This window comes from Phodopus roborovskii, unplaced genomic scaffold (assembly GCF_943737965.1).
Source record: "Phodopus roborovskii unplaced genomic scaffold, PHOROB, whole genome shotgun sequence".
Taxonomy (NCBI): Eukaryota; Metazoa; Chordata; class Mammalia; order Rodentia; family Cricetidae; genus Phodopus; species Phodopus roborovskii.
In genome coordinates this window covers 11,055,589-11,080,617 of record NW_026126636.1, presented here as the reverse complement: position 1 = coordinate 11,080,617, position 25,029 = coordinate 11,055,589, and the positions used below count along the sequence as shown (strand labels likewise).

At 50.6% G+C, this 25,029-nt stretch overlaps 2 protein-coding genes across 2 annotated transcripts; both read left to right on the top strand.

Annotated features, from left to right (window-relative positions):
* Window positions 1-6,847: 6,847 nt before the first annotated feature.
* Window positions 6,848-9,333, top strand: Pnma8b (PNMA family member 8B). Its single transcript, XM_051207186.1, has one exon. It carries the CDS (start codon window positions 7,292-7,294, stop codon window positions 9,302-9,304), a length of 2,013 nt encoding a protein of 670 aa, XP_051063143.1. The 5' UTR covers window positions 6,848-7,291; the 3' UTR covers window positions 9,305-9,333.
* An 11,494-nt stretch (window positions 9,334-20,827) lies between these two features.
* On the top strand, window positions 20,828-22,271 carry Pnma8a (PNMA family member 8A). Its single transcript, XM_051207003.1, has one exon. The coding sequence runs from the start codon at window positions 20,956-20,958 to the stop codon at window positions 22,252-22,254; it is 1,299 nt and encodes a 432-aa protein (XP_051062960.1). The 5' UTR covers window positions 20,828-20,955; the 3' UTR covers window positions 22,255-22,271.
* Window positions 22,272-25,029: the final 2,758 nt, after the last annotated feature.

Sequence of the window (25,029 nt, the reverse complement as noted above, 5' to 3'; positions counted from 1 at the left end):
GCTGAGGAAGAGCTGAACCTTCAGATCCTCCTGGCTCTACCACTGGAGTGTAGATTACAGATGTGTATCACCATACCTTGTCTGTGATGTTGGGTGGTACCCGGGGCTTTAGGTGTGCTAGGCAAGCAGTCTGCCCATGGAGCTACATCAACAGTCTTTTTTTTTTTTAATTTATTTCATTTCATGTGTGTGAATGTTTTGCTTGCATGCATGTATCTATAAGCACATGTGTGCTTGGTACCCTCAGCGGTCAGAAGACAGCATCAGGCTTCCTGGTTAAGCTGGTTAAGGGGCGATTGTGAGACACAATGAGGGTGCTGGGAACCCAACCGGGGTCCACTGCAAGAGCAACAAGTGCTCTCAACCCTTGAGGCACGCCCCAGGCCCGCTCCCATCCCCCCCCCCTCTGCAGACCAGGCTGGCCTGGAACTCACAGCCATCCTCCTGCCTCTGTCTCCCCAGTACTGGGATTAAAGTCGAGTCTCACCGCACATAGCCCTGCTTAAATACGTTTTCTTTGTGGGTAGCTGTTCTGTAGAAGGCTTTATGATTACGCTATTGAAACAAATGCCAGGAGATGACCCAGTAAATAAAGGTGCTCACTGAGGAGCCTGGCTACCCGAGTTTAATCCCAGGGACCACAGGGTGGAAGAGAAGTGGCCCCTTCAAGTTGTCCTTTGACCTCTGTGCAAGCTTGCCTAGATGGACAGACAAAATGAATAAACTGTCATAAAAGCAAAACAAGCTGGATGGCTGTGCAAGACTTTAATCCCAGCACTGGAGAGGCAGAGGCAGGTGGACTGTGAGTTTGAAGCCAGCCTGGTCAACAGAGTGAGTCCCAGGACAGCCAGGGCTACACAGAGAAACCCTGTCTTGAAAAACCAAAACAAAAACTAAATAAACCAATCCAAATATGTTTGACCTTTTTCCAGGAAGCCCTTCAATCCTAGTCCTTGGAGGTAGAGACAGGATCATAAATTCAAGAAAGAAACCCAGCAGCTATCCATGCCATCCCAATTCCTAGGAAGCTGAAGGGACTGAGTTTGAGGTCAGTCTGGGCTATGCAGAGAGACGTGTCTCAAATAAGTTACACTTGTTCTTGCATTTTTGACTGGGTGAAAAATGATGAAGGCCCTCCAACAAACTTCATTACTTCTTACTTAAAGTGTGTTTTATTTCTTTTTGTTTTTAAATTTAATTTGGCAATTTCGTGGGTTTGATGTGTTGTGATCAGGCTACCTATTACTTGCCTTTCTTACCCCCCTCTCATTCCTGGAGAACCTACTTCTTTCCAATTAGTTCCCCCTACTCTCATGACTCTGTGTGAATGTGTGTGTGTGAGTGTGTGTGTGAGTGAGTGTGTGTGAGTGTGTGTGAGTGTGTGAGTGTGTGTGTATGTGTGTGAGTGTTGTGTGTTAGTGTGTGTGAGTGTGTGTGAGTGTGTGTGTATGTGTGTGTGTGAGTGAGTGTGTGTGAGTGTGTGAGTGTGTGAGTGTTGTGTGTGAGTGTGTGTGAGTGTGTGAGTGTTGTGTGTGAGTGTGTGAGTGTGTGTGAGTGTGTGAGTGTGTGTATGTGAGTGTGTGAGTGTTGTGTGTGAGTGTGTGAGTGTGTGTGAGTGTGTGAGTGAGTGTGTGTGAATGTGTGTGAGTGTGTGTATGTGTGTGTGAGTGTGTGTATGTGTGTATGAGTGTTGTGTGTGAGTGTGTGAGTGAGTGTGTGAGTGTTTGTGTGAATGTGTGTGTATGTGTATGTGTGTGTGAGTGTGTGTGTGAATGTGTGTGTGAGTGTGTGAGTGTTGTGTGTGTGTATGTGTGTGTGAGTGTGTGTGTATGTGTGTGTGAGTGTTGTGTGTGAGTGTGTGTGTGAGTGTGTGAGTGTGTGTGTGAGTGTGTGTGTGAGTGTGTGTGTATGTGTGTATGTGTGTGTGAGTGTTGTGTGTGAGTGTGTGTGTGAGTGTGCATGTGTGTGTGAGTGTGTGTGTTTGAGTGTGTGCAGGCCCTGAGCACACAGCCACAGCTGCTGTGCTGTGGGTTTGGGAGCGCGTGTGCTGCGTCATACCCGAAAGGCAGAGTTTTTGGGCACTCTTCCCAGCTCTCCTGCTCCTACAACCTTCCCACCCCCTTATGTGCCTTTCCCTGGGCCTGGGAGGGGAATTTTTCCTATGATGCTTTTGCAAATCTCATTCATGTGTCACCCCACAGCCCGCCCACTTACTCCCTCCTTGGAGTTGCAATAGCAAATACCACACAGGCTCTGGAAAATTCCACTGAGCCCTGGGAAGAGAACGGCAGTGAAAAGGACAGCTAATGCTTTTGTTTTAGAATTCTCACTCCACCATGGCTAGAGCATGCACAGCCCACCCCACCCCAACCCTGTGTGTGTGTGTGTGTGTGTGTGTGTGTGTGTGTGTGTAGGCCAAAGGTTGGCATCACGTTTCTTCCTCAAATCGTTCTCCACCTCAATTAAAAACCAAAAAAAGATAAACATCCTGGTGGTGCACATCTTTAATCCCAGCACCCTGAGGCAGGCAGATCTCTGTGAGTTTGAGGCCAGCCTGGTCTACGAGTTCCAGGACAGCCAAAGCTGTTATGCAGTAAAAACCCTGTTTTGAAAAACCAACCAATGAACTGAACAAAAACAAAACAAAAAAACAAGTAAACAAACAAACAAAAATGTTAAGAAAATCATTTCATTTGTGTGTATGTGTGTGTGTATCTGTGTGTGCGCCACGTGAAAGCAGAAGTTAGAAGATAGCTTGCAGGAGTTTGTTCTCTCGCCTTTTCTGAGGTATCGAACACAGGTCCTCAGGCTCGGCAGCAAGCATCACCACCCATTAAGCCAGCACAAGGCCTTTTGCTGAAGCTGGAACTCACTGACTCAGCCCAGAGATCCCCCGGGATCCTCCCCCCTCCCCCCCCCCGCAGGTTCTACATCTTCAGCACAGGTGTGCACAGTCTTGCTAGTTTTTGTGTGGGTGCTGTGGGACCAAACTCAGTTCATTGTGCCTATGCAGTAAGTGTTGTGTTGACTAAGTCATCTCAATGCCAGCCTCATGTAGCTCAGGCTGGACTGGCATTGCTCACTCCTCCGTCAGTTGTCCTGGGGTGCCAGGGTTCTAGGTGTTAGCATGCCAGGCCTGCAGTCTCATACCTAGCTTGGTTTTTTCCCCTCAAACACAGGAATCAGGAGAGAATTTCATAAAACATTTTATATGCTCCTTTCTTCCAGCTGTTTCCATGGGAACTTGAGGAGCTGTTGCTAGGCCAGGCATAAGTCCTTCTTAAATCCAGAGGCTTTGACTCTAGTGGAAGTGCCCAGGGGAGGGCTGGAAAGGACATTTGTGTGGCACTGGATGTCCCCGGATGGTCCCCCTTGATCTTCTGCTTAGAGGGATCAGGGTTCAAGTCCATCCTCATTGGATGCTCTGGAGCTTTTTGCACACGAAGGGGCTTCCGCTTCTTCAGGACCACAGCCTACCTCCTGGGAGTTTCTGAGTCCCTAATTCTCCACCAAACTTACTTAAGAAAAACAAAAAGACCCAACCCCAGCCATGGTAGGACACACCAGTATTCCCAGAACTTGGGAGCCAAGGCAGGAAGAGCCTGAGTTCAAGGATAGCCTGGGCTACACAGCAACACTGTACCTCAAACAAAACAAAACAACTGGAAATCCTGGAGGCTCAGGCTGGGTATAGATGTGCATATCTGCAATCCTAGCTCTGGGGAAGCTGAAGTAGCAGGGTTCCAGGCCAGCAAGGGCTGTGTAATAAAACTTCTTAATGTTGCTCCTTCTCCTACAGATTTCAAGCTAGTGTACAGACAGATTGACAGATAAGTATCACCGTGGGAGCAATGACTTGTACACTTTACACCTCTTAGTTAAAAATTCATTACATTTATTTGTTTAGTCACTCATTGATTTATTTTGTGTGTGCTTGGGGATACTGGGGGAGGCAGGGTCAAAGGATAGCTTGTAGCAGATTTCTCTCCTTCCACTCTGTGGGTCCTGAGCATGGAGCTCAGGCTTGGTGACAAATGCCTTAATCTGCTGAGTCATCTCAAAGGCTCATTTATTTGATTAACATTTTTTAATTTTGCCTGGTGGTGGTGGCAAACAACTTTAATCCCAGCACTCAAGAGGCAGAGGCAGGTGGATCTCTGTGAGTTCCAGACTAGTCTAGTCTACAAGAGCTAGTTCCAGGACAGGCTCCAAAGCTATACAGAGAAACCCTGTCTCGGAAAAAAAAATTTTTAATTTTATTTACTGTTACTATGTGTCTGTGAGTGTGTACAAATGCCTGTCACATGTATGCAGGAGTCAAAGGAAAGTTTGACCCCCCCCCCAAATGGTTTCCTTCACTGTGGGTCCCAGGAATTGAACCTGGGTCCTCAGGCTTGTCAGCAGGTTCCTTTACCTGCTGAGCCATCTCCCCTGCCCTGAATCATATACAGAGATGGGTGAATTTATTTGTTGTATGGATCTCATTTTCATGTGAGCTTTACCCAAAGCTGTTTACGGCAGATGTGAAAAAGCACCAACTTAGGATTCTCATCTTGTCCTGTGGGTGCAAATCACTCCGGTGCCTACATGAGCTCCTCACACACACACATCCCCAGTGAGTTCCTCGGAATGAATTCCTGGAAGCCATCTGTGGCTGTTCCAAAGAGACTCATTATGGACAAGAGAATGTACAATGGCCGTCTCGTAGCTTTGTGTGAGGACACGTGTGCTTGGTGACACAGCCTACAGCCAGATGCTGTGGGCCACTTTGTATAACTCCAGCAGTGGTTGGCTGAGGCAGGAGGATTGCTGAAAGTTCAAGAACAGCCTCCTGGGCTACAGAGTGAAAGCCTGTTTCAAAACAGATGAACAAAACTCGAACTAGGGGACCGCAAGATGACTTAGTGGGTAAAGGTGCTTGATAACCACGCCTGAAGACCTTAGCTTAACCCTGCCCCATGTGGTGGAGGGAAGAGAGTTGAATCTCTACCCTTGCAGAGGCTCATAGGTATTTGTGCGCACACACACACAAATAAATATTTTTTAGTGATAAATGATATCTATTCATAAAATTCATGTTTTATTTAGTGATGATGGCCACTGTAAAATGTCACATCATGCAGATATTTTGCGTTTGAGGCTGGCATGGCGTTTCCGTCCTAGGGACATCCATTTTAGGATCAGGAAGATGAAAAGCAGGGAAAATAAAGGGTAGGTGAGCGGTTTGCACAGCACCCGGTTGCCATGGGAACAGTGCCATCAACCTTCTTTCTACAGAAAAAGCAAATAACAAAAGCCAGAGGAGGGTGGGAACCTGAGGTAGTTCTGTTCCGTTCATTTCTCTATTGCTTATGTAATGGCAAGCTTCAATAAACAATACACACAGCCGTTATTCAAGGAGGGGCAGTGTAAGCCAGCCCCCTCCCCCTGCCCTCTCATGGGTTAGGGTCCCTAGAAGGACCCTTAGGAGGGACAACAATGGCTGTCACCTTTCACAGAGGAGCAAACAGGCCTGGAGAAGTTCTAGAAGATTCTCAGAGCCGCAGCTGGAAAAGCGATAAGGATAGTGTATAAATCCAACAGCTAGCCCACTAGACCCTACAGAGTATGGGGACAGGAAGCTCAAGAGTCTTTAAGGGACTGAGCCGTGAGGATGGATCAGTGGGTACCCCAGAGTTCAGTTTCTGGGTCTACATGATAGAAGGAGGGAGCTGACTTCCTGGAAGTTTTCCTCTTTTCTCAATTACATGTGCTGGGGCACACATGTGCATCGCGCGCACACACACACACACACACACACACTAAATAAAACAAAGATTTAAAAGAATTTGGAAGATCTGAGAATAGTGTTTCACACCTATGATCCCAGCATTTTGTAAGCTGAGGCAGGAGGAGTGTGCCAGGAGTTTGAGTCCAGCCTGGGCTACATAGTGATGCCGTCTCAAAAACACAAAACAAAACAAAAGGATTTGGGTGTATTGGCATATGATTCTGATTTTAATTTCAGCACTCAGGAAAAGAAGCAGAGGCAGACAGACCTGTGGGTTTGAGGCTGGCCCAGGCTACATAGTTCCAGGCAAACCTGGGCTCCAAAGTGAGATCCTGTTTCAAAAACAGAATATAGGAACATTCATGAATGAAAGTAGTCTCCCTAGGTGAGTCTGATACCCATTTACTGAGTACCACATACCCTAAATGATGGCCCTGGGCTCATAAAGAACAGCTTGGCATCCTGGCTGCTAGTGAGACCTCTATGCCATCAAAAAAGAGCCAGTGTAAGGTCACCCTCCAAAGAACAATTTAAGTTAAAGCTTTGTAAATCAGAGTTGCCTCTGTCCCCAGGGGGATGGGGATGTAGTTCCGCTGGTAGAGTGCCTGCATAGAATGCATGGAACCCTGGCCTGAACCCCCAGAAAGGCATTAAAAAAATAACGCAGGCAAGAAGTCGATTACACACGGCTGGCGGCTGGCAATCTCAGTATTTAGCGGGGAGGGCGGAAGCAGGAGGATCAGAAGTTCAAGGTCATTTGTGGTGGCTACTTGGCAAGTTCAAGGTTAGCCTTGTCTATAGGAGACCCTTGCCTCAAAAAACAAAACCAAAGTAAACACCCCTTGTGGAAGCATGGCTTCCAAGGAGGTCTCCATCCCCTTAAGATAGCCCGATCCCCCTCTGTGGTGTGTAGCCCCGTGACTTGATCCGTGTGTTTCCGCTTCAGTCCCTAAGCCCTCCTTCCCACCTGGCCCTTTAAGAGCAGCTGCTGCGATCACAACAGCGCAGACCCCAGCAGCTGCCTGCAGTGTTACTATGGAGACGGGACTAGCAGGAGGGGGCGGGGGAAGGGGACTGGGTCTGCGCAGGCGCAGTCTGAGGCTGCCGTGCTGCAGCGGCCCCGCTGAGCGTCTAGACCAGGGTGCGCGCTTCGCTCCAGACTCCGCCGGAGCGCAGGCGAGCTGCCGCTCCCACCCCTCACGCCCACCAGGTGCGTTGATCGTCGCCCTCCTGCACCCCACCATCGATAGCCAGTCACCCAGGCTGTCAGGGACAAAGGAGCTCGGGCCAGCCGGAAGACCGGACACGTAAGCCCCCTGCGGACCCTCGGATTGCCCCGGGGGAAGATCATTGCGTCTGTTAGGCAGCAGGTAGCTAGAGCCCGGAGCCCCCAAACCCGAGCCTGAACTCTAACCCTGCGGGTGGCCCTTCCAGAGTAGGATTGACCCAACCTGTGTTTCGCAGTCCACCCCTTCCTCGGGCTCCCTCCCGCCCCAAGATTAGCCTTCACCCGGCAGCGCCATGACCATGAACCTTCTGCAAGATTGGTGCAAGGAGCTGGAAGTGGAGGTCCACAGGGCCCTGCTGATCACGGGCATCCCTGAGCGCCTGCAGCAGGCGGACATCGAAGACACTCTGAGGCCCAGCTTGCAACCCCTGGGCAGCTACAGGCTTCGGACTGTGAGAGCTGTGACCAAGGAGAAGGCTCAGGCCGCCTTGGTGGAGTTTGGGGCAGATATCGATCACTCTGCTATCCCCATCCACATCCGGGGTGATAATGGGATCTGGAAGATCCTAAGTAAGGACCGCGGACAAGATGCGCGGGTCCTGAGGCAGATGAGGCGCCTGTTGCTGGATGAAAGGCCCATGGATGACTTCAGAGAAATAGCCATCCCTCTGGTATTGGAGGCCCAGGCCCAGGCCAAGGGGTTGGGGAAGGAGGCCAAGAAGGCTGGCTCCTCCGAAGGGGCAGCCAGAAACCGTCGGGGCCGTCGGGGAGGCAAGCGCAGATCTAGAAGCCACAAGTTCACAGTTCAGAAGGGCAAGAAGAGGGGCCGGGGAGGGCGCCGAGCCAGGAGTGAGTCGGACGACTCATCCGATGACAGCCTGGGCATTGTCATAGAGGAGATCTATGCAGAGGACCTGAGCGTAGATGAGGACCAGAGGGCCCTGTATGCCACGCTCCAAGCAGCTGCCAAAGAGCTCACCAAAAAGTGGGCCTTCCGGGGAGACCAGGACGAAGGAGAGGGCCCCCGAGAGTTTTTGGCGCTTGTCACTGTCACCGACAAAGCTAAGAAGGAAGAGATCGAGAAAGACCTCCCTGGGACAGAGTCCATCTGCTTGAACATCAAAGATGAGAAGAGCGGTGTCCCTGACTTAGTCGCGCTCCTGGCTGTAAGGGATACCCCGGTGGTGGAAGCAGACAGCGAGGCAGAGGAGGAAGAGGGAGAGGAGGGAGAGGAGGGAGAGGAGGGAGAGGATGATGGTGACGATGACGATGATGATTCCGACGGCGAGTCTCTGGAAAACGGAGAGGGGGTGAAAGGAGGGGTGGACAACCCCGAGTTTGTGGCTATCGTGGCTTACACCGACCCTGCCGACCCCTCTGCCCGAGAGGAAATGCTAAAAATCGCGTCTGTGATTGAGACCCTAGGCTGGGGCGATAAAAAAGAAAAAAAAGATGTCCTTCCTCAAGTCCTGTCCGTCATGTCCAAGGACACGTCTGGGCCCAGAGTGAAGGTAGAGGAGGCAGGCCGCCAGGTGGACGCCATGGTCCTGAGGAAGGCGGAGGAAGACGGAAACCTTCTGGAATGTATTTCTACTCTGGCCGAAGCCGAGAATTGCCCCAAGGGAAAGAAGTCTGGGCTGGGTCTCCTCCGAGGCTGGACCGCTGAGGGCCACCAGGGTGGCCTCCTGGAGCTGGTGGCCCTCCTGGCTGCGCAAGACATGGTAGAAGCTGTGAAGGAGGAAGAAGCCAGCAGGTGGAACGGCGGGGGCAGCGGCGGCAGCGGGGGCAGCGGGGGCAGCGGGGGCAGCGGCGGCAGCGGCGGCAGGAAGTGTGACCACAGCCAAGGTGGCTTATCCGATGTCCTGGCTTTCCTGGCCTCCCAGGAGAATCTAGAATCCAACGAGGAATCGGACGACGATTCAGACACAGAATCCGAGGGGGATTCCGACGACACTGACAGCGAAGAATCAGAACCAGGAGACAGCGTGTCCAAGAAGCCCCGCGCCAAGAGAGCGCGCACCGGCTCCAAAAGCCTGGCTCCTGCTGGCGCCACCGCATCCAGGGCACGCAAAACCCGCAGGGGTGGCCGAGGTCGTGGCCGGGGCGTCACTCCAGAGAAGAAAGTGGGGAGCGGGGCTACAACCGAAGACCACGCGGGTAACAACAAGAAGCAGAAGAAGGGATCCGCAGGCGCGGGGGCCCGTGCCAGGGCAGGCGAGGCCAAGGGGCAGCCAGCTGCCGTTCCCAAGTCTACCCGCGGGAAGAAAGCACGTCGGGGCCCCAGGCGGGCACCCAAATGCCGTTAGTGCCACAGATGTCGCTACGAGCCCTGTTTCTTGTGTGTGGACTCCCCCCCCATTTCTCTCCCCCCCTGCTAACCCCTCTTGCTTAACCGCGTGCATTCGCTTTGTGTTCTGCCTGGCTGGCTATGACCCGTGCCCAGCCTTCCCTCTTAGTTCCATGAACAGATGGCGCGAGCGATCGTGATGGCCGAAGCCTTGATCCCACAAAGAAAAGAGACAAGATCCTCGGATGCAGTGGCCGCTGGTGGGCGCAGAGGAGATGTGGGCCTGGAAGACCCCGAGGGGCTCTGCTCTACATCTGTAGGGCCCAGTGTGGCACCCACACACATCCTTCCAGGCACCTGCTTCTGGCCAAACAGCTGGAATCGACTGTGAGCCACCTCTGGCCTGACTGTGTCGGGTAGTATAAGTATTAGCTGAGCTTGGAAGGGCTCAGGGCCTTTGTGTGTGTGTGTGTGTGTGTGTGTGTGTGTGTGTGTGTGTGTTGAGGGGAAGGTACTCCAGAAGCAAAAGTCTGAGGGGGTTGGGAGGAGGAGGAATAGAAATGGGAGGAAGGAGGGGAGGGGGGAGCGGGTAGGGGTGTGAGGAAAGGGAGAGGGAGGGGGGAGAAGAGGGGCAGGTGGGAATGGGTGGAGACCAAGCCTCCTCCACCAGCCCTTGTCCACAGGGTGAACTGGTAACACTGCCAATGTGTTCTGATTTGGAACATTTACAGGAAATCCAGATTACTGGTTTCTCCCTGCCCTACCCCAGCTACTATGCGTGGCACCCCAGCTCCATGGCACCAGCTGTCCCTGGCCATTCCTCAGCTGTTCGCCCTTGTAACTCTTGACTTCATATGACAACCGAGTCCCTTGTCCATCCCCACCAGCCACCACGTGCAGTAAATACCCCAGATCCCCTTAAAGGGTCAAGTGTCCCTATCGTAGGAAGCAGTTGCTCTACCCCATCCTGGTGTTGCTACCCATCCCCCAGTAAGCCTGGCTGACACTGGCCAGGCTCCAGCCTTCTGCTGTCCCCCCCGAGCAGCCACTTCAGCCGTGTGTTTTCCCGTAGGGCTATGTGCTGCAGCCCTGGCTGCTCAGGCAGTCCTGTGTTTTGCTGTGTAGATAATGCTTTTCCTTGCACAGCACTTTTCAACTGTGTGTGTGTGTGTGTGGTGTGGTGTGTGTCTCTAAGTTTCTATCCCCAGGAAGTGAACGGTTCGTGGTACCTGGACCCTCTACAGAAGTTCTGACCTGACCTGTCCTCACAGCCCAGACTGGACAGTCCAACCTCATGGCAGGGACATACAGAAACTGCAAGGGCTGTGGGTACCTCTTTGTACTCGGAATCAGCCTCTCCTTGCTTCTCATGACCAGTGATGACGAAGGGACAGATGGAGAAGCAGGCCAGAGTGGCCTGCGGCTGGAGAGGAAGTCTGTCTTCGGGTGGGCTGTTGGACTTGGGGTCTGGTGGAATTCCTGAATGACGTGGCTGGGGAGGGCCCCTTCTCCCTGCATAGTTATAGGTACCTGTCCTTGTGTGCTGTGTGACCCGGGATCCTCCAGTGAAACATAACGAAGCATCTTTGGGCTGTTGTTTCCTCTGTGGTCTGAACAATGCTGTGCGTTCGTACCCAGTTGCGTGACAAGCCTTGCTGTCATGGCTGACACACACATCCCTGGCAGCTGCTGCTCCCCTCCATCCCATGGCTCTCTGTGGAGTCTAATACCCGTCCACACTCCAATTCACCTTGCCACTTTTCCTGAGCCCTTCAGTCCCCTAGACCCTCACAAAGTTCACATTTGTCCTCACAGCCCCCTTTCCCCAAGCCTTGCCCGGTCTCTACCTCACAGGGACGTCCTGCAGTGAGTACAGTTTTCGGTTTTAGCCTGGTCTGCATTTCACGCCAGGAATGGACACGGTGGCCTATGGGGACGGTCTTGGCGGCCACATCTGACACCTGGTCACTCCTCTCTCCATACCCTAGAAGAGCTTGCTATGGCACCTTGGCTCCAAGCCAGATATTTTACAGACATGTGGACCCTCTTTGTCCAATAGTGTCTGTCACTACTGGCCACCTAGGGGCAATTCAATTTACACAGAATCTGAAAGAAATAAAGCGAAACATTCGTATTATTTTGGCAGTCCCATCTACGTGGACTTCACATGGCCAGCGGTGACCACATTGCTCCTAGGCACACACTGTCACTGTGGTCCATACACGATCGCTGCCTCGTTTTTCACAACCCTTTCTGGGTCGTTTTGTGGCTTCGGTCCTCTAGATCCTAAGAAATCCTGCTTTCTCCTACCTTAGGGCCTTCAAAGAGGCCGTTCCTGCCGCCTGGAATCCCTTCCCCACTTCAAATGCCGCATTCTCATGGAGGGCTCCCGATGACCCCACTTAAAAACTGACGCTTTCCGTAGTCAGAGCTCTGACTGTCCCTTGACACATTTATGGGCCCTTTCAGGGATGCAACAAGAAGGTGGGTACATGGCTCAGAGATGAAACTACAGCTCTCTCCCTGGGTTGGAGGTAACCCCTCTGAAAAGCCAGCAATACCCCGGAGCCCAGGTCACTGGAGTCTGGAAACCCCAAACAGAGGCATTTTGCTGAAGATGGTCCAGAGGTTTTGGTACTGTCCATGTGAGGTTTCTGCTGCTGGCTTCAGGACCGAGCAGCCTTTCTCCCCAACTTTCCAACCCTAATGCATCATCCAAGCTCAACAGCCCCTGGCAAAGAACTCTGGGGCTAAAACTTCGGACAGGAAGCAGAGCCACTTAGAGTCAGCTCCCAGCAGCGGGAGTGGGGTATATCCCACATTGTTCCCAGCGCCTATCACAGCGCGCAGCAAGCAGAGTAGTACCGCTAGGCTGAAGTTGGTTTCAACGGGGAACTAACTCTTTTGGGATGAGTAAACCGGACTCTAAGTGCGCTTGGTAAGGAACATTCCAGAGCGATATGGTCTCTGGAGGGAGCCGAGGGTCGAATAAAGACCAGAAGGAACTGTGGAGGAGGCCCTGAGGTCCTCGCGGAGTGGGGTGGGGGGAGGCGGTGTCAGACCCATAGTCCGTGCTCGGAGGAGCGGGTGCAACCTGCAGGGAGCCCTAATTGGCGTAGGTGGGTGGGGCACGGCTGCCCCCTGGCGGCGGAAGAGGCAATCACGGCGCAGTTTGCGCAATGCGGATTCTTCCAGGCTGCGTTCCTGGGAACAGGTGCGTTCCTGGGTGGGGCGACAGGACAAGAAAAGGACAGAAAAGGGCAAGATTTATGTGTTAGATATCCAGGACTGCTGTCTAGAAAAGGCCCCTAAGGCAGAAGCCTGAGGATGACGGGCGACCGAGGCCTGTGGCGGGTACATGCCCGAGGGAGCACAGGCCGACCGGCCCCAGGCAGTGCAAAGCTGAAGCCACAAAGCAAGTTTAGGACTATCAGCATGCAATCACCGCGCCTTCTGCGCAAGGATCTGAGCTGGGCTTTGAGGAAGCAGCGTCATCAAGAGATCAGTTAGCTTGGTACTCAGGAAGTCAAGGCGGGGTGGGGTGGGGGCAGGAATTCCAAGCGAGCAGGGGCTACCAAGCAAGACCCAGCCTTCGATGGAGGAGCTTGGCGGCAGGATAGAACCTGAGTTCTATTCCAGCACTCGCTGTGGAAGGAGGGAACTGACTCCCGCAGCTAAACTCTGACTTACACACAACCACAGCAGGAGCATGTCCAAACACCTCCCCTCTTCCAATACACACTCCACACCAAACAACAAAAAGCCCCCAACAACAGTAAAAGAACAAGTAAGCAAACGAAAACCCCAAATGAAAAACTCAAGAAAAAAGACCACTAAAAATTCCAGAAGAGGCCGGCAGTGGTGGCGCGCGCCTTTAATTGCAGCACGCAGCACGCAGGAGGCAGAGGCAGGAGGATCTCTGTGAGTTCGAGGCCAGCCTGGTCTACAGAGTGAGGTCTAGGAGAGCCAGGGCTGTTACACAGAGAAACCTTGTCTCAATAAACCAACCAACCAACCACCACCAACAAACCCAAAAACAAAAGGGTTGCTGGCCAGTAGAATTAATTATAGAGACTGGAGCTTAGGAAGAGAAAGCTGGGGGTGCGGTGGTCCAGGCAGATTTTATGGATGTGTGTCCTTGCCCGGGACCTCATCTATCTTGTCTTAATGCTGCCTCAGACAAGGACATCGGTGCTGTAGATTCCTGGGGTCGTGAGTAGGTGCAACAAAGGGAAACTGAGGGTTCTGGGGTTCTGGGGAACTATGACGTCACTCCTTCCGGTATCCAAAGTCTGGTGCCCACAGAGAACCCAGATCCTTAGTGCAGAACCCTCCACTTCCCTCATGATGCTTGCTCCCCTTAGCATTCTGGTACGCAGAGGCGTCATCTCACAAGAGCTGCAGGGGCCCCCTTGTACCACGGGGGGGGGGCGATCAGGGATCACGGGTTCAAACCACACGCTCACTACAGTTTCCTGTGACATTGGCATTGACATGGGATCAGGGCCTGAGCTTGGCTGCTTCAGCAGCTCCTGGGAATTTGCGAGAAATGCATATTCCTGATTCCCCCATCTACCCAGCCATTTCGGGGATGGGTTTCCTAAATTTGTTTTTGTTACCCAGGTGACTGTGAGGGTATGGGCAGTCTGAGAATGGCTACTCTGGGGACCGAGTGTCTCTCTGTACCTTGGGATCTGATGCTCTATGTAGCCCAGGTGTGTAGACCAGTGTGGCCTCCAACACACAGAGGTCTGGTGCTTCTATATCGGAGTGCTGGAATTAAAGGCGCTCACCGCCACGCTGGGCCATGCCCTTCTTGACTCCAGGAGCTATATAAACACTGGGTTGTTTTGCACCCAGAAGGAGCATCCTGGGAGCAGGTGGCTCAGCTCCGTCCGCCCTGTGTCCTCATTCAGGAGTGCTATGTGTGCTTGTATGAGGAAGCTCCTCCAATGCATACAGGCAAAAAGGGGAAACTAGAGGATGCAGGAAGTCTCCGATGATTTGGGGCGACAGCGCTTGTCCGTTTGTGGGTGGGTTCTGTACCGTTTTTCCTCTTTTGGTGACAGCAAGAGGCAGTGGGGTGGGTACAGATAGAGGCTGAATTAGAGCCTGGCTTCTGGGACTTCCTCCCTGGACACCCCTTTCCTTTAGAACTAAAAGTTCAGAGGTATCAACCAGCCACGTTTAGGACTGGTCTGTAGGCACCACCTACACCTCCTTAGATGACCAACATACTCAACACCTTCTGTATTAGTTTATTCTGTGTTGTTGTAACAAAGTATCTACCGGAAACATTTACGGGGTGGCGGGGGGGGGGAGGGTGGATGCATTATACTGACTTATAGCTTCAGAGAGATCTTGGTCCATAGTGCCGGGGAAGGCATAGCAACATGCAGTAGTAACAGAGCCTGTTGCCATGGTGACAAACCAAGAAGCTGAGATACTAGTGATGGAACATGGAGGGATAGGATCTTCAAAAACCTGTCTCCAGTGACCTACTGTTGCTAGCCAGACCTTGCCTCCTAAAGGCTGTACAGCCTTACACCCTCGGTGGAAGCACTGTCTAGTAGGCTAATGCTGGAGAGCTGGAGGCAGGAAACTCACGAGTTCACGGCCTCATTTGCATCTGCCATAGGGCTAGGGAGACGGCTCAGTTGATAGAGTGTTGGCCATACAAACATTTGGAGCAAAAAGTTGGGTGTGTCCTGCATGTAGTTTACTCCCAGCACTGCAGACATAGAGACAGCTGTGTTCCTGGTCCTGGCCAGCCAGTCTAGCCAAACTGACAGGCTCCTGGTTAATGGGAGACCCTGCCATACCAAGTAAGGGACAGGACAGGAGGTGGTGCACACCTTTAATCCCAGCACCCTGGAGTCAGAGGCAGGGGGATCTCTGTGTGTTTGAGCCCAGCCTGATCTACAGGGTGAGTTTCAAAGCACCCTCCAAAGCCACAGAGATACCCTGTCTCAAAAAAAAAATGTGAGGTACAGGGCTGGCAAAAATCTTTGGCATACAATACATGTTTGTGCATGTGTGCATTCCCGTGGAAGCCAGAAGTCCACATCAGCCATCTTCCTTCATCGCTCTCCACTTCGTGTTTTTGAGATCAGGCCTCTCTCTGAGCCTGCATCTCCACGTTCCAGCTAGAATTGTAATCAGTGAGTCCCCAGGATCCCCTTATCTCTCTTCCTGTGATGGGGTTACAGATCTGTTCTACCACACATGGTTTTACATGGGTGCTGGGGATTTGAACTTAGGTCCAAATGTTTGTGAAGCATACATATTACCTAATGAGTCATCAGTTTAACCATGGCTCACATTCCAAGATTATATATATTTGTGGTGCAGCAAATAGAATGCAAGGCTTCATACCTGCTAACCTAGGATTCTACCACAAAGCCACGCCCCCAGCCCCTCACTGGGGGATTCTAGGCAGGGGCTCTACCACTGAGCCACACCCCAGCCTGGAGACAGGGCTACTCTGTGTAGCTTTGGAGCCTATCCTGGAACTAGCTCTTGTAGACCAGGCTGGTCTCAAACTCACAGAGATCCACCTGCCTCTACCTCTGGGGTGCTGGGATTAAAGGCTTGCGCCACCACTCCCCAGCCCATCCATGAATCTCTTAAGAATGTGTTTTTACACTGTTGGGGCTCAGGTTTTCACCCATGGAACATTCTAGGAAATGTTTTAGAGGATCCAGGTTCCATTCCCAGCACCCACGCCAAGTGGCTTTCAACTGCCTGTAACTTCCTTTCCAGGGAGCTCAGACACTACCTTCTGGCCTCAAGGAAGACACACCCATGTCAACTCCTGGCTTCTGCTTGCACACACATGTACAAACCCTTGTACACACTCACATGTATGAATACAAACACACACAATAAATTTGTACTGGCTGGTTTTGTGTGTCAACTTGACACAAGCTACCGTCATCAGAGGAAGGAGCCTCAGCTGAGGAAATGCCTCTATGAGATCCAGCTATAAGGCATTTTCTCAATTAGTGATCAGTGGGGGAGGGCCCAGCCCATGGTGGGTGGGGCCATCCCTGGGCTGCTGGTCCTGGGTTCTATAACAAAGCAAGTCAGGGAACAAGCCAATAAGCAGCATCCTCCATGGCCTCTGCATCAGCTCCTGCGTCCAGGTTCCTGCCCTGCTTGAGTTCCTGTCCTGACTTGTTCATGGTGAACAGTGATGCTGGAATGTAAGCCCAACTCGCCTTATGGTGGTGGCGTTTCATTGCAGCCATAGGAACCCGAACTAGGACTCTCTCCAAGTTGCTCTGGGTCAGAGTGTTTTATGGTGAGGACAGTGGGCTTGGGAGGAACCAAGTTGAATGGAAGAGCTTGAGTGCAAGGGGAAACCCTGACAGCAGAGGAGGAGATGCTGAACATCAACCATCCCCGTCCCTGAGATGTGTGCATTAGCATAGCACACTGGAAAAAGAGAATCTAGGAGGCATCCATCCATACACCACGGTTTGGTTACTTTTGTTTATTGTGCCTATGATTATTATTTGTTACTGTTGACTTGACAGACACATGCCAGGTTCACCTAAGAAGAGGAAAGCTCCACTGAGAAAAGCCCCCTATCAGGCCGGCCTGTCGGCAAGCCTCTGGGTCTTTTTCTTGATTGACGTAGGAGGGCTTAGCCCACTGTGGGCGGTGCCAACCCTGGGCTCAAGGTTCTGAGTTTATAGGAAAGCAAACTGAGCAAGCCAGTCAACAGCGCCCCTCTGTGGCCTCAGCCTAAGCCCCTGCTCTAGGTTCTTGACTCAGCTTCTTCTCAGTGAGGGACTACAACTGCAAGCTGAAATATACCCTTTGCTCCTGAAGTGGCTTTTTCATCATGGTATGTATCACAGCAATAGAAAAACTAAGGCAAGCCCTAAACCTTCTCTGGAGTTGGCATTTTCAGAAATTTGATGGATTCTCAACTAAAATACGTAGTAGGGTAACAAAGAAACCTGAAGTCTAGCCAGCTATGGTGGCACAGGCCTGCCATCCTAGGACTCGGGGCACTGATGCAGGAAGACCTTGAAGTCAAAGCAAAAGAAATGAGCCCGGCATGCTGACTCACGTCTGCAATAGCCCTGGGGAGGCACAGTCAGGATCAAGGCCATCCTTGGCTAAATAGCAAGTATGAGGCCAGCCCGGGCAATGTAACATCTCATCTCCAAGCAAAAACAAAAACCAACTAAACACAAAAGAAACCCAAAGGCTAAAGAGAGGAAGAAGGTGGGGGGAAAAACCCTAAACACAAAGCAGAGGTGCATGGAGAGGTTGGTGTTGCAGAGATGTGTTGTCTTGGAAACTGCTCGCAGAGTGTTGTCATGGAAACCGCAGGACCATGAGTCGTCATGGAAACCAGGACTCCTATTAGGGGTACTTTAGAACTATTTTTAAATCCTCTGGCAACCAGTGTGGCTCCTTAATGTGAGATCAGGCATACAATTGATTCTACTAAGCACTGTGTGTATATAAACACATGACATATATATTTAAATATTTTTTCCTACACGAACATGGTTTATTTATATTTATTTATCTTATTGAGATAGGTTCTCACAAAGCCTAGGCTGGGCTTCAAATTCAAAATGCATGTAAGGATGACCTTGAACTCTTAATCCACCTACCAAGGGATTCCACGTGTGCACCACTGCACTGGCTTTTAATTAATTTTTGAGACAGAGTCATTATGAAACCCTACTTGGCCTGGTCCTTGATTTGCAGCCCTGGCAATCCTTGAACTTTGTGGGATCCTCCTGCTGGGGTACCAGGTACACACCACTATGCCTGGCTTTATAAGTACATTTCAATTTAATTTATTTACATTTATATCCTCCCCCCTTACCTTTTTGGTATTTTTTTTTTTCAAGACAGGGTTTCTTTGTGTAGCCCTTGCTGTCCTAGAACTCACTATGTAGACCAGCCTGGCTTAGAGCTCAGAGATCCTACATTCGCAGTTTTTATTTTTATTTTATGTGTGTATGTATGTGCTCCATGTGTGTGCCTGGTAACCAAGTATTCCTTGGAGTTGGACTTAGAGATGGTTGTGAATTACCCTTCAGGTGCTGGGGATGGAACCTGGGTCCTATTCAAGAGCAGCCAGTGAGCCATCACTCCAGTGTGAGAGTCTGTCTCACTATCTAGCACTGGCTGGCCTGGAACTCAGAGATCTGCCTGCCTCTGCCTCCTGAGTGCTAGGACCAAAGGTGTGAGCCACCACACCTGGCCATAAAACACACTTTAACTTTTTTCCCTTAAATATAATTATCTGTTAAGTATTTTGGATTCCATCACATCTGTGTGTGTGTACATAATATTGGTTCATCATTTGCCTTTTAAAATATTTTTACACCTCATTTTTATTGTTTCAATGTTATTCCTTTTCTTTTTTTACATATGACAACCACAAGGAATGACAAATGGGGCACAGGTTTTGGGATGGTAAGATGCTCAGTGGGTGAAAGTGTTCCCCATACAAGCCTGGGGCCTTCATCCAATCCATGTGGGGGGGAGAGGACTGGCTCCAGCAAGTTGTCCTCCAACCTCCACATGTGTGCGTCGGTACATGCCCACATGCAATCTTGCATGAATATCACACACACACACACACACACACACACACAGTCACAAACGACATCAATCTGAAATGCAGAGTTTTAGAAATATGACTTTCTCCAAGCCTACATTTCATCGAAACTGTATAATCAAAATGCATCATTTGTGAGTTTGTGTGTTTGGAGGAGGGTTTGCTTGCATGTGTGTGCCCTGTGGTGGCCAGAGGTCAATGTCAGTGCCTTCTAGATTGTTCTCCCCTTTTATTTAGAAACAGGGTTTCAGGGCTGGAGAGATGGCTCAGTGGTTAAGAGCACTGGCTGCTCTTCCAGAGGTCCTGAGTTCAATTTCCCAGCACCCACATAGATACTCACAACCATCTATAGCAGGATTTGATGCCCTCTTCCATACATAAGATGTACATGCAGCTAGAGCATTCCTATATGTAATAAAATAAATAAAATCAAAAAAAAGAAAAAGAAAAAAGAAACAGGGTTTCATTATGTAGCCATGGCTGGCCTGGAACTTGCTATATACACCATGCTGGCCTTGAACTCAAGAGATCTACCTACCTGTCTCTACCTCCTGAGTGCTGGGACTACAGGCATGCACTACCATGAATTTTTGAGGCAGGATTTCTCACTGGCCTGGATCATGTTCTGTGGTCAGGGGGCTCCTACAGTACTGTCTATATCTGTTTCCAGCACTGGAATTAAGGCCTGTGATGCCACATTTTTCTTCTTTCATGAGTGTTGGGGATCTGAACTCGGGTCCTTACTTTTTTGTTTGTTTGTTTTCCAAGACAGGGTTTCTTTGTGTAGTTTTGAAGCCTGTCTTGGACCTCGTTCTGTAAACCAGGCTGGCCTCAAACTCAGAGATCTGCCTGCCTCTGCCTCCCCAGTAATAGGATTAAAGGCGGGCACCACCACCTGGCTCAGGTCCTCCTGTTTACACAAGTATTTTATTCACATGGCCACCATCCTAGACTTTCAGTTTCTATTTTGGTGATTGTTCTTGTTTTCTGAGACAGGGTTTCTCTGTGTAGCCCTGGCTGTCCTGGAACTCTGTAGACCAGGCTGGCTTTGAACTCTCAGAGAGCTATCTGCCTCTCTCTCCTGAGTGCTGGAATTAAAGGTGTGAGCCACCACTGCCTGGCCCTCAGTTTCATTTTTTGATGACAGAGTCTTCCAATTGTTGTTAGTGTATGGGGTAAATCTCAGTTTCTGGGGTCACATAAGTTTCCTTCTTTGTAGAGTCTTGCGATAAGGTTGGTCAAATTCAAACACAACCTCAGTCATGGGAATTTTCATCTAAGCCACCTCAAGTTTAGTAAAATTCATATGGTAAGTAGCTTTTTTTCTTTCTTTCTTCGTTTCTTTGTTTACTTATTCAGCAGTGCTGGGATTTACTCCAGGGCTAGGAAAGTGTTCTACCAGTCTGTTCTACCAGAGGTTTAAGTGGACATCTGAACAGTCGCATGCCCACATGTTTTGTCCATCTTTCCTATTAAGCCCAACTGCAGAGCCCAGGGCAGGCCGCTAGGATGCCTAGCAACCAGTGGCGAGTTGCCATGGAGACCGCCCGGGATGCAGATCTGAGGACTTTGTGCAGGAAGTAAGTGCGCATGAGTGCTCTTCAACATCAGCTTGGTGGAGCTCAGGGGATCAAGGCCGTGTGACCTGTGCAGACTGGCACAACTTCCTGGCTCTTTGGGTCCGGGACCTGCTCTCAGGAAGCAACTGCTCTCCAGCCCCTGTCCGTGGCCTGCCTGGACTGCAAAGAAGCAGGGGTGGCCAAACCATCCCTGTGAACCTGCGGAGTTCCAGGCTCCAGGGAGAGGCTAGGGCTGATTGCATCATATTTCGAACACGTGAGCATCTGGGGCCCAGGTTAGGGAGGAGGGTCTTGGGAGGGGGAGGGGAGTGGGGGGAGGGAGAAGACTCTTGCAAGACCAGCTGCGTAGAAGACAAGAGCGATCTATGCTTCTGGTCATCTTTAGGGAACCTGACCTCACCGTCTTGTCACCTGCGAAATTCTTATTTGGCGACCACCTCACCTCCATCCCCTCCCTCATAGATCCTTTGTTCCCAGCACAGGTAGAGCAGGAAGATGTCGGAGCCTGTGGCCATGAGCCTGCTGGAGGATTGGTGCAGAGGTATGGGACTGGATATCCACAGGTCTCTGCTGGTCACTGGCATCCCTGAGCACTGTGGCCACGCAGAAATCGAGGAAACCTTGAACGGGGTCCTCTTGCCACTGGGCACGTACCGTGTGCTCAATAAAATTTTTTTGCGGCAAGAGAATGTAAAGGCTGCTCTCGTTGAGGTCAGCGAAGGTGTGAATCTAAGCTCTATACCCCGCGAGTTTCCAGGGAGGGGCGGTGTCTGGAAAGTGGTCTGCAGGGACCCTACCCAGGACGCCGAGTTCTTAAAAAATCTGAACGAATTCTTGGATGCTGAAGGACGAACTTGGGAGGATGTGGTACGCCTCTTGAGGCTTAACCACCACCCATCATTCCCGAACTCAAACCAGCCTCCACCGAACTGGGCAGAAGCTATGGGACTGCTTCTGGGTGCGGTGGTACAGGTTATCTTCTACATGGATGCTGAAATCCGTAATCGGGAGGAAGAAGCGAGGTCTGAGGAAGCTGAGTTGATGGCAACGTGGGCTTCTACAGCGAAGAGGAGGGTAAAGAAGGAACCCGGGCTGGGCGTAGAGGTGGGATCGGCTTTCAAGATGGAGGATGAAAACTATTGGAGGAGCGCGGAGGATCGCGGTGATGCTCTAAAACCTCTAGCTCGCAGGGCTGGAGGTAAGATTCGCTCCAGGAGAAGGAAGCAGAAAAAAAATCCTAAGCAAGAACCAATATGCTGGAGAAAACCCCAAGGTACCAATTACAACAACAAGGTATATTTGGAAAGCGTTGAAGCTGCAGCTGTCCAAAGCTCAGAGACCCCAGAGTCTGTCAAGAGCAGCAAAAAGCCCTCCGTGAAGCAGGAGGAGACAGTTTGGAAGAAGGAACGAGTTTGGAAGGATCCTAACGATCTTCCTCAGAATACAATGGCCACAGCAGAGAGTTCTGGGAGTCTGGAGGACTCAGATCAAGGTGGTAGTCCCAAGAGCCCTCCAAAGAAGAAAGCCATGACTTGGGCCTGGAACAAGATCCCTGCCTCCATGAGGAAGAAGAGGAAGTTGAGCATGGGCTCGCTCTCTTATGTTCTGGTTGATTCTGAAGCCACCAAGAACAAACCTGTAATTTCCAAGAAAGGGTTTGGTTCTAGAAGGGCCATGTCGGCTCAAAGGGCTCCTGGGGGTGCCCAGCCTGCAGATACACTGGCTTCAACATCCAGAGCTCGGAAGACCAAGCCAGGAGGCTTCCCTCGTGTCTCCAAAGGTGAGTGGATATAGAAATGGTCAGTTAAAGTAGGGGTTCAGTAGGAGGGGGTCAGAAGGGCTCACAGGATGCCAGTGCATTAGGGGAAATTTTCACACTCGCCCAGGTCAGGGTTAGTCTGTGAGAGCCTGGGCATCCCTCCAACAGCCTTTGCTAGGCATCATTGGGGTCCCTGCCAAGCCATGACTACGTCACCCACTTCCCTCCCTATCAATGTAATGGTTTGGGGGCATGTAGTCATGGCACATACTTGTAAGCATTTGGAAGACTGAAGCAGAGGGTTGAGAGTCTGAGATCAACCTGGACTACGTGAAACTTTATGATTTGAGATTCTGTTGTTTGTTAGGGTGCAGGACTCTAGGGCTGATGCTTCCAGGGCCTGGCTGGGTGGGGTGGGGTGGGTGTGGCCATGGTCATGGACTCCGGAGGTCCCCAGGCAGTAAATACCTAATTATGCCTGTCCCTGCTTCCTTTCTTGGGATGCTCTGATTTATCCACAGATCCCAGAAACCTATGATTTGGGGAACCCTGTGCCTGAGGAGATGGAAGAGTATCAAGGAAGACATTTCAAGTCGGGAGCAAACATTTTTTGGACTATCTGGGGGCCTGTTATATGTGTGCATGTCTGACCCACACAGGTAATAGATGCAAGGCCTTAGGAGGGGAGAATTGTTGGAGGTGGGTACTCTCTTTGTGTCTCTTGCTCAGTTGGGCTTCTTCTCAGGCAGAAGAGGCCATGAGTAGCTTCAGAGAATTCTAGAACATTCTTTCCCCAGAGGAGGCTCATGGTTTTGCCTACCAATATTGAGCCCTTATTCTCCTCTACTTCCTGCCTTTTCTTTTGGAGGCCCAGCCCACCCACAGAGCCTGAAGTCCAGAAGGACAGGGTGGCCATTTTGTCCCTTGTGTTAGCATTTGGTAAGTCAGCTTGCTCTGTGCATTCATTCTTCAACTTCTGTCCTCCAGCAACCTAACTGGATGTTGGTTAGGTCCCAAGAGTTAGTTCTGGGGAAACAAAACGAAACAAACATCTTGCTTGGCCTTGAAGTTTTCAGATTTCAGAGTCTTTAAAGAAAACCAAAGGCAGGGGCGATGGCTCAGTGGGTAAGAGGGCTTGCAGTACAAACACAAGGACCTGAGTTCTAATCCTTAGGAGGTGTGTAAAAAGGCCAGGCATGGCTGCCCTGACCTGTAACACCAGCATTGGGTGTTGGAGACAAGTAGATCCCAACAACTTGCTGGCCAGCCAACCTATCTGAAATGGTGAACTTCTGGGCTGGGGAAATCCCCCAGTGAGGGGCCAGGAGTGTGGTTCAGTGGTAGAGCTCCTGCTAGCATATTCAAGGTCCTGGGTTCCATCTTTAGAATCAATAAAAAACAAAATGGAATACAAATGGCATTTTAGTTCCTGACTGGGGTAATGCCCTCTCAAGGAAGTCCGTGGGGGAGAGGAGAGGTTGGTAGAGAAAAGTCAGTTTTTAGTTCTAATTCTGTTGACTTCTACAAGACCCCGTCTTTGAGGCTTAAGTCAGTTGCTCACATACTACTAAGAAAGGGAAGATCTCTGCCTTTTCAAAAGCTTCTTTAAAATGGACTGATTTCTGTCCTCCGAATTTAGTGCCATTAAATCAGACCATGCTGCCATGGCAAGGGGCAAGGATGGCATCACCACTGTCTGTGGTTTCTAAGCCACGTCCTGAGGATTCCTTTTTTGTGTTTAAAGGCATTAAAGAGAGGCTGGAGATATGACTCATTGAGAAAAGGGCTTGCCACCAAGCCCGAGTCCCTGGGTTTGATCCCCAGTACCCACATGAGGGGAAGAGAGAAGGAACTCCGAGAGTTCCCCTCTGACCCTCAAAAATCATTCCATGGCACGAGCATGCCAGTAAATAAATAAATAAAGTTTGACTTTTGAAATAAAGCAGGTTTAGTGACATGTAGCTGCAATCCCAGCATGTGGAGGCTGAGGCAGGAGAATTACTACTAGTTTCAGGCCAGCCTGGGCTACAGAGTAAGACCCTGTCTCAAAATAAACAAGTAAATAGGAACATTTTTTTAAGTGTAGGAAAAAGACGACTCAACTGTGTTATAATCCAAAATACTGGAATATTCCTTTGTGTGTATAGGATAACTGTAACTAGTCATTGGCACTGTCCTTTGTATATAATTGTATTCTCTCTCTCTCTCTCTCTCTCTCTGTGTGTGTGTGTGTGTGTGTGTGTGTGTGTGTGTGTGTGTGTGTGTGTTTGGCAGAAGGTTGCCTTCTATGCTACTCCACAGCCACCATCCACCTTTTTATGAGACACAGACTTTTCACTGGTCTGAAACTGGCTAGGAGGCTGGCCGGGCTGTGGACCCCAGGGACCTTGGAGCACTGGAGCAAGAGTCTGTGCTCTGTGCTACAACGTTGCAATGTTGGCTTTTTGTTTTGTACAATGTTGGCTCTTTGTTTTGTTTTGTTTTGTTTGCACAGGTTCTGGGAACCAAATTCAGATGCTTGCTCTTGAAATAGTTTCCTAACTCTAAGTTTCTTGTAGATGCCAACGTTGAGGAGAAAGGTAGGGTGGGAGTGGAAGGGGAGTTGGTTCCCTGTGTGTTCCGTGACAGAGTCCGCATCTGTGTGTTGAGCTGTGATTGACAACAGAGTCCCTCGCTAATCTGGGCTAACCTGGTACACAGCTGGACTTCCTTCAGCCCTTGCGAGTTTTCACGCTCTCCTGTCACTGCAGTTTTCCTGATCCAGAAACTGACTGGTTGTTACACAATTGCTGGTGAATCAGTCAACCACC

Bases quoted from the DNA above. Each gene is read 5' to 3' on its own strand.
- Pnma8b (XM_051207186.1), top strand. From the start codon at position 7,292: ATGACCATGAACCTTCTGCAAGATTGGTGCAAGGAGCTGGAAGTGGAG.
- Pnma8a (XM_051207003.1), top strand. From the start codon at position 20,956: ATGTCGGAGCCTGTGGCCATGAGCCTGCTGGAGGATTGGTGCAGAGGT.